General features: G+C 43.1%; 1 protein-coding gene and 1 long non-coding RNA gene across 2 annotated transcripts; both read right to left on the bottom strand.

The window, feature by feature from the left end:
• Positions 1-2,155: 2,155 nt before the first annotated feature.
• On the bottom strand, positions 2,156-6,290 carry LOC121713440 (CMRF35-like molecule 5). Its single transcript, XM_042098027.1, has 4 exons — positions 6,212-6,290; positions 5,680-6,012; positions 4,207-4,290; positions 2,156-2,488 (listed from the first exon to the last, which is right to left on the bottom strand). Exons 1-4 carry the CDS (start codon positions 6,246-6,248, stop codon positions 2,352-2,354), a joined length of 591 nt encoding a protein of 196 aa, XP_041953961.1. The 5' UTR covers positions 6,249-6,290; the 3' UTR covers positions 2,156-2,351.
• Positions 6,291-7,425: 1,135 nt separating this feature from the next.
• Positions 7,426-10,882, bottom strand: LOC121713444. The gene is made up of 3 exons (XR_006032824.1): positions 10,426-10,882; positions 9,549-9,632; positions 7,426-7,853 (listed from the first exon to the last, which is right to left on the bottom strand). It is a non-coding gene; the product is annotated as an uncharacterized LOC121713444 (long non-coding RNA).
• Positions 10,883-12,395: the final 1,513 nt, after the last annotated feature.

Raw genomic sequence — 12,395 nt, 5'->3', positions numbered from 1 at the left:
TTGTGGAATAGTGGAATATTTTTACACATTTGATGAACCATGGTACTGTACTAATAAAAACTACTGGATAGTAAGAACTGAACTGTTGTTTAATTTATCCAATTTCCACCACCATGGAAAAAGTGGGCTGGTCTTGGGCCTGAAACTCCCAGGCTGAAAAGTGGCCCCACTCTGGCCCTGAATGCTGCTTTACGAATTTCAACACTTCATACAACCTGTCACCTTCATTTCAATTTCCGATACCTGTTTTAGCCTAATTGAATTAGTTTAAAAAGAGAAAACATTTTGACTAAAAGTAATGACTAAAAGTTGACTAAACTGTAAGGACTTTTCGTCGACTAAAACTAGACTAAAACTACGAAGGAAAACAATGACTAAAATGTGACTTAATCTAATAAGCATTTTCGTCTAAAGACTAAGACTAAGACTAAATCTAAAATAGCCGCCAAAATTAACACTGCTCCTGACGGCCTGAATCAATAAATGAGTTGCTGGCTATGAAGCAGGGCTCACAATTAGATCAAGCCTCATGCTGGTAAAATATGAAAGTAGCTGATAGATTTCAGACAAAATAATAATTTATTGAGTGGCTGGTGAATTTCTCTTTTTAAAAAGTTAATTTTGGACTGAAATGTTTAATGGTTGGACAGAAAAACAAATTGGAGTGGAGAACATAGCATCAGATCCCTCTCTTTCTGTGTGTCTTTGAAGCTCCGCCAGTGATGTGTCTGACCAAGTGTGTGTATCCTCTGGTCAGGCGTGTGTGTGTGTGTGTACAGTATGTGTGTGTGTGTGTGTGTGTGTATGTGTGTGTGAGAGAGAGAGCGAGAGATAGAGTGAGAGAGAAAAGATGCTGGCTCTCTGATCAGATTCAGCCTTGAGAAGGGGAAGCTCCTATCATGACGACAACACGAGGAACTGAGAGAGAGGGAGATAGAGAAAGAGAGAGGAAGAGTGGTGGGACAGAGGGAGGAAGAGAGAGAGAGAGAGAGAAAGAGACAGATGTTTAACATTACAACAATAACACTTAAGGGGGTGTAGCTGTGGATGGTGTACACTAAGGACACTTAAAGTGGTGTAGCTGTGGATGGTGTACACTAAGGATACTTAAAGTGGTGTAGCTGTGGATGATGATTAACACTAAGGACACTTAAAGGGGCATAGCTGTGGATAGTGTGCACTAAGGACTCTTAAAGGAATACGCCACCCCTAGGTGAAATTGGGTCACTCCCCGCAGTCCCTAGAGTTGGAGGAGTGAGCCAAAGCGTTTTATAGCCGACCCAGCCATTGTCCTAATCTAGAAACGGCCCGGTTAGCTTTAGCTTTAGTGGGATACAATACTGCCATCGATGGTGGGCAACGCTCCCGAAGAGATGCTACGTGATGTCTTTGCGCCTGGCAGCGGTGCTTTGCCGGTGCTATGCCCACACTTGCTATGCTTTCTGCACAGCACAAACACTCCATTTCAGTCGGCATGGGTTGGCTCCACACTCACACCACCAGTTCGTGTTTGCTCTCGTTCTCTCATCCGACTCGCCTTGACTAGTCGCAACGTCCTCTCTTCCCACAAAGCTCGCAACTCCTCTTCAGTGAACTCAGGTTCGAAAATGTAGGGTCTTGGATCTTGGTAGTCGAAGTCATCATCTTCATCTATCGTGTAATCTTCCATATTCATCGCTTAGAACTCTTAGAACTCTTAGAGAAAGCCCACCTGTCAGTGTCAGCCTAGTAGCAGAGAACTTGGTAGTCACGCTGGTGTATTGCCGGAAGTTGAGGGTTTTCAGATGCTGCGTGATGTCTTTGCGCCTGGCAGCGGTGCTTTGCCGGTGCTATGCCCGAAAATAGTTCCAAATCTAAATTGGTCTAGTAAATCCCTTCGTGTTAATTTGCATTGATATTTGTACTCGATGTGAATGTACAGGTTACGAGAAATAATTATAAAAAATCTTGAGTTATTTGATTCACTTTTGCAATGACATGCTAGCTGATATCGCCAGATTACAGCGACTACGCTAAGCTAAAGCTAACCGGGCCGTTTCTAGATTAGGACAATGGCTGGGTCGGCTATAAAACCCTTTGGCTCACTCCTCCAACTCTAGGGACTGCGGGGAGTGACCCAATTTCACCTAGGGGTGCGTATTCCTTTAAAGGGGTGTAGCTGTGGATGGTGAACACTAAGGACACTTAAAGGGGTGTAGCTGTGGATGGTGAACACTAAGGACACTTAAAGGGGTGTAGCTGTGGATGGTGTACACTAAGGACACTTAAAGGGGTGTAGCTGTGAATGATGATTAACACTAAGGACACTTAAAAGGGTGTAGCTGGGAATGTTGTACACTAAGGACACTCACTCAGAGAATGGGCGTAGTTGTGAAAGGCAGAGGCAGAGATGCTGGCTTGTGCACAAACTCGACCCAAATCAAAGCTAAAACTCCACAAAGCAGCAGTCCCAGGATCACTCCGATATGAAGCAGCCCGATTACAGAACCTTGAAAAGAAGAAAACATGTTAGGTGCCGCGATTGAAAGCCGTTTGAGTCATTTCCTGGGAAGAGGAAGTCACTGCTGTCCCTGAACTCTTGCTCTCCCTCTGTCTGAACCACATGCATGACTCATGCATTAGATCTCACCAGAAAGAGCACCACAACATGGCTGTAGCTAAGCAGACCTCACCGAATAGGGCACCATAATATTGTATGTCTGTACCTTAACTGATGACAACATTAAAAAGAATCAAACGTTTTGCAATCATGAAATAATACCAAAGGCTACATGATAACATGTTAACAAGCAGGGAGCTAATGAAGATCAGTATTCTACTCAAACTACTTGTGCATGTAGGCTATGGAAGATTGGTCAAATCTAGCAAGTAGGAAAGTGAATTTAAGTGAATGACGTGAAAGTGAAAGTAAGACATTCCCAACGAAAGGCCAACGAAAATTAAGGTTGCTTTTGATAGTACAAATACTTACAAAACTGGTGCTCTAAATAGCGATTCTGTTGTCTTTGCAAGGTTCTCTTATTGACACATTGAACTGCAATTTGGATTAACACCTGCTTTTACAAGGCGGAAGTATTTAGGCGCAGAATAGATGTGCACTTCACAAGCAGTCTTTGTACATACCGCGGAATACATAATTAGGCGCTCCTTACGCTTCCCCTCCCATCTTTTTGCACTAAACCAGAGACTTTCTAATGAGGAGACACAGCTCTCAAAAAATCCTCCATAGAAATGCATGGGGCTAGTTTGTAACCCCGTTGTCTATGTAACGGAGGCAGACTGAGCTAGAGTGCTTTTTGCCCGTGTAAATCCTCACAGCCCTAACCTTAAGAACGCTTCTAACCGCTGAGTTGGTAGCCTGAGCCTAGCTCAGTGGTTAGAGCATTCGTCTCCCATGCCGGTGTGTGTGTCAAGGTGGCGGGTTCGAGGCCCGTGAGCGGCGAACGAACCGACCTTGTGACATCTACACACATCCCACCCATTCCTCGGCGACATGTTAATACATTGAGCCAATCATGTGGTGTGTTGTGAATACATTGAGCCAATCATATGGTGTGTTGTGAAGACATCGTGCCAATCAACTCGCCGCTGGAGCATGATTGGTGTCGTGAAGCCTTGCACACGTGCATTTCTGCCGAAAAGGATGCCCGATGAGTGCCCAAAAAGTGTTGCAATATGGCCGCCGAGTGGAGGGACTTGCCTAAAAGGACTTTAGCTAAACTCCCACTTTCCCCTGGATTCTCCCATGAATGCATATGCATGACACGAAACACACAATGTGCCATTTTCAAATATGCCTGAAGTGGGCACAAAAGCGTTAGTACATCTGGCCCTCTGTGTCTTATTCTATCTCTCCTAGGATATTATTATACATTATATATAACTATTGTGTTGCCTTTGTTGCCCACCCCCCACCCCGCCCCACACACACACTTCTCTGCTACGTCAGTGTGTGTGTGTGTGTGTGTACCTATAGGGGGTAGAGTGCTGTTGGTTGTATCCTGTAGATGGGTGCTGTGTGTGTGTGTGTGTGTGTGTGTGTGTGTGTGTGTGTGTGTGCCTGTAGGGGGTAGAATGCTGTTGGTTGTATCCTGTAGATGGGTGGTGTGTGTGTGTGTGTGTGTGTGTGTGTACGTACCTGTAAGGGGTAGAATGCTGTTGGTTGTATCCTGTAGATGGGTGGTGTGTGTGTGTGTGTGTGTGTACCTGTAGGGGGTAGAATGCTGTTGGTTGTATCCTGTAGATGGGTGGGGGGTGACGTGGTAGATAGAGGAGACACTGGTGTTGGAGCTGACACACAGACCACAGACAACACAAACTCAGAGTAAACAAACTCAGTAAACATAATAACAAAACACAAATAAACAAAGTGTAAACAAACTAAGTAAACACAGTAAAAAACAGTAAACACAGGTGCGTGTAAGTGAGTGTAAGGTTAAAGGTTATGTTGACACGTTGATAAGCACATCAAGGACATAAGGAGTTTAACAGCAATGCTTCCGAGTTGTGATTATGCTGTTTGTGATTATGATGTTTATTATTATGCTATGCGGCTAGGCTAACACCTCACAGCCTCTCAGTAAGCCCTTTCAGACATACGTGTAAGACCAGAGGTTCGGCGGATGTTAAACGGTGGGGCCGTATATCTGAACGACATAAACGGTCATATGGAAGTCCAAACTTAGCCGTTGTTCTACTGCTCCCCCTAGTATTTCCTCCGGACATATGTAAATGTGCTGTGTCTAAACAAAGCTTAGAACATGCGGTTAAAATTCACACCTAGCGAGAGGGCGTGTCGGTGACGTTTCTTTCGTGCGTCCATGTGGTTAAATCTGACTTAAATGCCAGTGTCAGTGGAGTGGCATAGTGCTGTCCAGAAAACTCCGACCTACAAAGATGCAGACATCACGGAGCTACTGTCCATGAGGGCAGACAGCATTGTGATAGAACACATGAAGGGAACGGCGAGAGACACGTTGATGTAGCCTACAACTGCATCGCAAGGCCAAACGAATTCAAAAGACCAAATCATCATAAGCAGAAGGCGCTGAAAATATTTAAGAAATTGTTAGCCAATACGGTCGGTTTTCTGTTCATTGATAGCTTTCTCATGACCTCACTGCTGAGCTCGCTGATATTTGTTGAGCATAAGTATGTCTAGAGAAAATGAAAACAAAGAAAACCCAACTTTGTTCCAAGCTCCTTACGTAAATGCAATAGACACATGGGGGGAGGATGCTTTCAAATTGCTATGAATCCATTTTTGAAAATGTGATGTTATTTAATGTCAATAAAAGTGTGCTTGTGTTGGTGTGAGTAAATAACAATTACCCAATTGCAGTTCCAAAAACAAAAGGAAAAAAAATATTTATGAAAATGCATTAAAATGGAGGACACAGCATTTTGGAGGCATAATATGGCTCTTTACAATGATCAAAATAAAAGTGTAATAGTAGAATAACACTGAAAATAGCCAAGGCCTAAAAGGACTCAAATATGTGATATACTACAGTGAGTAGCCTAGGCTACTATTCATTTAAATACCCCCCCCCCCCCCCTCCCTTCCAGTTTTGGTGTGCCACCCCAAGATTTGCAATGGCCTCATCTGGCCACCCCTGTTAAAATGTTCTGGTGGTGCCACTGACTAGCACCACAGCAGTGAGGGGCAGTGTGACGTACCTTTACTGACCGTCAACACCACTTTGGTTTTAGTGTCTGACCCCCACTGATTAAGCCCACAGTAGTAAACTCCAGCATCACCCAACTGCAGATTCTTGATGATTACACAGAAAGTCCTTGCACTTGTGGTGTCCAAAGCAAAATATCTTCCTTTTGTAACTCCGTCACCAGCCTTTTCTGATGTGATAAGAACGTCACTCCACATAATACACGACTCCCGGCAGAAGTACTTTGGTGTGTATATGTGCTGATCTGGATATGGGCATGTTAATTCCACTCTTCCTCCTTCAGTTCCAGACACATGTATGGGTGCCGTCAGGACTCCAGCCTGAACTATGGAGAGAGAATCACGTTTCATTCGGAGTAGGCTTTTCGTTGTTTGTTCGCTGTTTTTTTTTCTTTTAATTATATCTTAAAGGATAAGAAGTGTTTTCAAGATGTCATAACTGTATCCCCTGACCACTCTTCTCCAACAGTCACACACACACACACCCCACACACACCCCACACACACCAACAGCCCCCAACTCACCAAAGTAGAGACAGAGAATCCGCAGAGCCATCCTCATCTTGCACTAGGAGTACAAGAGTAGTCTGACCAGTATACACACACACACACACACACACACACACACACACACACACACACAGACACAACACACACACATTAAGATAAATACCACTACTGTGCATGTACACACTGAACTGAAATCAGGTCAGGAAACCACAGAGACAACTCACATAATGGCTAAATTAGACAGCTTATGTGTGTGTGAGAGAGAACTGTAATACTTAATGGTTTAACTATGCTTTAACTGCTTGTGTGAGTTTTTTTTTATAAACCCTCACACATACATACCAACTTGTCTACAAAGACACATACACATGATCAAATAAGATGAGGACACATGACTCTGCACCTGTTGGTTAGGCATGAGTTGATTTGCAGGCTTAAATCTCTTTTTTACATCAGCGTTTTCCTTTGTTTGTCAAGGGTCAGTCCACTGGCAAAAGTGTGTCATCGGAAACAAGGAAAACCTATTTTTGGTATAATTTTTTGGGAGTGGGGCTTTTTTGCTTTTATTTTGAGAGACTGACAGGAAGAGAGTGGGAAAGAGAGATGGGGTGGGACTGGGAAATGGTCAGACTCGAACCCGGGGCACTAGGACCCAGAAATGCTACTGACATTGTAGCCAGCTGCACCACAGCAAAAGTTTTTGCTTTTATTTGGTTCCTGGAATAATTGGTCAGGTGAATTCCTGCTAGGTCTGTGGAGACCACAGATTTTGTCTTGACTAAACTACGTATGCCTATAACTCCAAAACCCCACAGGGCTAAAGCAGCCCTGGTCTCTATAGTGTTAATCCCACACACTGCTAAAGCAGCCCTGGTCTCTATAGTATTAACTCCAACACCCCACAGTGCTAAATACCCCTGGTGTCGATAGTGTTAACCCCAACACCCCACAGTGCTAAAGCAGCCCTGGTCTGTATAGTGTTAAATCCAACACCCCACAGGGCTAAAGCAGCCCTGGTCATAAAGTGGCACAGTAGCTGCTTCCTCATTCAAAGGGAATACACACGTCACAGTGGTACAGTGGACACAACACATCTTGAACACCTCAAAGTAGGAGTGTGTGTGTGAGAGAGAGAGAGACGTGTGAGAATACAAAGAAAGAATATGTGTGTACCTGTCAGAGAGCCTTAACACTTCTTTATTAAAGGATTGTCTAACTTTCTCAAACAATTCAGTTCAATGAAAATTCAATTTTATTAATATAGCAGAACAATGTAAGAATACATAACAAGGCTTTTTACAGATCCCAGCGTGAACATGAACCTGCATCTCCAGAAGAGCAGATACACACAATGAGTTTGAATGATGTGTGACATAATATACGGAAAGATGTGTACATTACGGACACGTACAGAAAGATGTGTACATTACAGACACGTACAGAACGATGTGTACATTAAAGACACGTACAGAATGATGTGTACATTAAAGACACATACAGAATGATATGTACATTACAGACACGTACAGAATGATGTGTACATTAAAGACACGTACAGACAGATAGGAGCTGCTGTCTTGTGCATCCAAATGAGTGTTAATCCACCACACAACAGCAGTCCCAGAATAATCCCAAAACGCATCATCCAGATGACAGTCTTAGGGGGAAGAAGACAAAAGAATAGATGTCACTTGGTAATACTGTTTAAGAGGACATCATTACTGTACCCTACTCCATCATAATCACATGTGTGACATCATTACTGTACCCTACTCCAACATAATCACATGTGTGACATCATTACTGTACCCTACTCCAACATAATCACATGTGTGACATCATTACTGTACCCTACTCCAACATAATTACATGTGTGACATCATTACTATACCCTACTCCAACATAATCACATGTGTGACGCCATTACTGTACCCAATCTCCAACATAATCACATGTGTGACGTCATTACTGTACCCTACTCCAACATAATCACATGTGTGACATCATTACTGTACCCTACAACATAATCACATGTGACATCATTACTGAACCCTACTCCATCATAATCACATGTGTGACATCATTACTGTACCCTACTCCAACATAATTACATGTGTAACATCATTACTGAACCCTACTCCATCATAATCACATGTGTGACATCATTACTGAACCCTACTCCATCATAATCACATGTGTGACGCCATTACTGTACCCAATCTCCAACATAATCACATGTGTGACGTCATTACTGTACCCTACTCCAACATAATCACATGTGTGACATCATTACTGTATCCTACTCCAACATAATCACACGTGTCTTAACGAAAACCAGAACCAGAAGTTTTAACCACAATCAGAACGATGAATTATGAGTTTGACTAAACAAGATGCAGAGCCATAATCTATATGGCTATAGCTATAGCCTAATCTAATCTGTATGGTTATAGGTACAGGCTACTCTAATCTATATGACTATTAGCTATAGGCTACTGTAATCTATATGGATGTGTAACCTTTGTGTCTAGCCCTGTTGTAGGTTAATGAAAGGAATGATGGTGAAACAGGATGAGGGGTAGAATGCTGTTGGTTGTAGTCCTGGAGATGGGTTGTGTGTGTGTGTGTGTGTGTGTGTGTGCCTGTAGGGGGTAGAATGCTGCTGGTTGTGTAGTCCTGGAGATGGGTTGTGTGTGTGTGTGTGTCAGTGTTGTAGTACTCGAGTCCAGGACTCAGACTCGAGTCTGAGTCATGAGCTTAATTTAGAGACTCGTGAATTGACTTGAACTTGAGCACTGAATGACTCGAACTTGGACTCGGACTGAAACACAATGCACTTAAGTCATTCCTTTTGAAGAAGGATGTATTTGCCATTTTGCCGACCGGATACGGATATGGTCGTAGCGCTGGCCTATTGCATGCCTAGGCAGTTTGAAAGACAATTCTCTGCTCGCCCCTTGGATTAAGCGAGGTAAATGGTTCGATTCCAGACTATACATTTCAATGATATAGGATGGCCCGCCAGGCTAATTTGGTATAGGATTTTAATATAATTTAATATCATTAATATTAGTGCAATGGAGTGTTACTGCTTCATGTCATACATCACACATCACGCCATGTTCCTACAATAACGAACGTTAACTTTAACCGCGCCAAATGACTGGAGACATGAATGCCCCGAAGGTTGTCCGTTTTGCATTTAATAGTGACTCGACTCGGACTTGACTCAGATTAGTGGACTCGACTCAGACTTTTTTTTTAATGACTTGGACTTGACTCGGACTTGAACACTGGAGACTCGAACCTGGACTCGGACTCGAGGCATAGTGAGGCACTGCTGTGTGTGTACCTGTAGGGGGTACAGTGCTGCTGGTTGTATCCTGTAGATGGGTGGAGGGTTTAGTGGTGGATGGAAGAGACACTGGTGTTGGAGCTGAAACACAAACAAACAGTAAACATGTTAACAAACATGATAACAAAACACTAATAAGCAAAGAGTAAACAAACCCACAGTAAACATAATAACAAAAACACACAATAAACATGTTGAACTTCTGTGATAAGACTGACATAAACGTATAATAAACATGTTATGGCAGATATCATATCCTACCAATGTCTGGTCTCCATTATCTGCTGTCATGGTGGCTTGCAGAGCATGTTAGACTCAATAAAATTCTCATACACATTAATTAACTGTCATTGCAATTTAATATGCAAGTTAGCAACAACAACAACAACAACACATTAGGCTACATGTGTACAGTACTTTATCTAGATACCCATAACGCTTCACAATGAAGAGGGGGTGATTACTCACTCATAAGCAACACCAACACAAACACACACACACACACACACACACACATGAAACAAGAACAGCTAAATTGCAAACCATGGAGCTGTAGAAGTGAGTAGAATCCTTTTTGGGAGTTAAAGCAACACAATTCAGTTCTTTTACCTTAATCATTTGTGGGAGATAAATGCATTTGAGCAAATGCACATACATGTGAAAGTGTTGAACTGACAATAAGTGTGTGTGTGTCGAAGAAGAGTAGTAAGCAGAGAGGAAGAAGAAGAGGATGAAGAGGAAGAGGAGGATGAGCTGTTTATTTCAGTGCTGTTGTGAGTATGATGTGAGTATGACGTGCACTATGTTGGTAAAGTGTCGTAAAATTGTGACAGACTGCTGGCGCACCACAGCAGTGAGGGCCAGTGTGACGTACCTTGACTGACCGTCAGCACCACTTTGGTTTTAGTGTCTGACCCCCACTGACTAAGCCCACAGTAGTAAACTCCAGCATCACCCAACCGCAGATTAAAGATGATCACTGAGAAAGTCCTTGCACTTATGGTGTCCACAGCTAAATATCTTCCCTCTGTAACTCCATCATCAGGCTTTCCTAATGTGATAAGAACATCACTCCGCCCACACGGCTCCCGGCAGAAGTACTTTGGTATGTATTCGTGGTGCTCTGGATATGGGCATGTTAATTCCACTCTTCCTCCTTTAGTTCCAGACACATGTATGGGTGCCGTCAGGACTCCTGTCTGAACTACAGAGAAATTCAGATTCAGTCAAACAGAAATCAGCGTCAGGTTCAGATGCAGTCAGATCAAGTGGTTTTCCTTGTTATGTGCCGATGTACAGTCGGGGCCTAATTTTTAGCACCCTCCCATTTTATCTGTATGCATGTTTAATGCAAATCAGTATATTTAAAATAATAAAACATAGATACACACACTGCATATCAGTACACGGTATGACCGCCACATGGTGTGGCCACCTGCTCACCTGCGCAAAGAACATAAAGCCCAATTTCTCTCCAACTGCAACTCCTGATATACTGTAAATAACACTTCCCAAGTCAAGTCAAGTCAAGTCAGATTTATTTGTATAGCGCATTTAACATGCACAGAGTGCAACCCAAAGCGCTCCACATATAAGACATTGTCATTGACACAGACTCAAAGACAATAGATGCTGGACGGAGCGGCGTAGTCGCCAGCGTACCCGTGACACCAAGACATACAAGACATACAACAAACAAGTTAATAAATAAAAATAAAGTTAGTCCAATTTCCAACCGGCTGAAAATGTCCAAGGGCAAAGATGACCTGCGTGAAAACTGCGCACAGCTGTCTTCACGATGCAACACCAACAAAGTTCTTTAGATCTGACCAACCCGGAGAATTCACTGGCAGTCTGGAGAGCACTGGAAGGACTAGACAGTCCGAATTTGTGATGGGCGACCCTGCTGATTATCAGCTCGGTGGTCCTAGACAGTGACGGTTTGTTGTTTGTTGTTTCATGGTTGATGCTGTCATCAGAGTTTCTTAGCACTCAATCCAGACTCCAGGCACCGGTAGATGCTAGCATGGCAGCTCGCATGTCAGCCGCAGCTCGGTGGTCGTGGCAGCTGCAGATCTCTTGCAGATTGAAGTTAGGCACACTTGCTGAGCAATCCCTCCATCCCCTGCTTACTCGTACAGTCATTTCCTGTATATTAGCTGCATTGTGTATAAACCACAGGACAGTGTTTTATGCAAGTTAAAAAAACCAAACCATATTAATACCATATTTAACTGGCCCCGTGTATTAATCTCATAGCTGAAGACATTTTGCAAAATCCATGTATAAACTGCAGCTAATAGTTGGGAGATTACGGTAAACCTCAAGTCTTACATGCTCTCCTCTGGGTTAATCAGTGGTTATTTACAGCATCAGAAAGAGTTGGTTTCTATTTGTGCTGCCAGAGAAACAGGGTCTTAGTGCCCGACTCTTTGCTTTACTCTATATACCAATGGCATCCAGCTACAGTATACATGACACAATCAATTTCATAATTCTTAAAGAAGACATGAAGCGTTCTTTCAATAAAACAACAAATTCAGCCACAGCTCTTAATTAATTCAGAAACTGTTCTGTTTCTAGCAAGACCTTTTGTAATGGTCTCCTTTTTTACTTGAACGACTCAAATGTTAGTCCTCCTTTATCACCAGCTATAATAGATAAACACACACACACACACACACACACACACACACACACTCACCAGAGCAGAGGGAGAGGATCCACAGAGCCGTCCTCATCTTGATCCAGTCTGATGAGTACACACACACACACATGAGTACACACACGCCACTACCGTGCTGCGATCACCCACATACATAGACTAAAGTACACACACGACCA

This window comes from Alosa sapidissima, chromosome 7 (assembly GCF_018492685.1).
Source record: "Alosa sapidissima isolate fAloSap1 chromosome 7, fAloSap1.pri, whole genome shotgun sequence".
Classification (NCBI taxonomy): domain Eukaryota; kingdom Metazoa; phylum Chordata; class Actinopteri; order Clupeiformes; family Clupeidae; genus Alosa; species Alosa sapidissima.
The sequence above is the reverse complement of the archived record's forward strand: the minus strand, read 5'-3'. Positions and strand labels throughout refer to the sequence as shown.

What these genes read in the sequence shown, in the direction of transcription:
- LOC121713440 (XM_042098027.1), bottom strand. Translation starts at nt 6,248, where the DNA reads ATGAGGATGGCTCTGCGGATTCTCTGTCTCTACTTTG. An exon ending in GGTGTTGACGGTCAGTAAAG is followed by an intron (nt 4,291 to 5,679) that starts GTACGTCACACT and finishes TCTGTGTGTCAG; the next exon opens with CTCCAACACCAGTGTCTCCT. An exon ending in CAGCATTCTACCCCCTACAG is followed by an intron (nt 2,489 to 4,206) that starts GTACACACACAC and finishes CTTCTTTTCAAG; the next exon opens with GTTCTGTAATCGGGCTGCTT.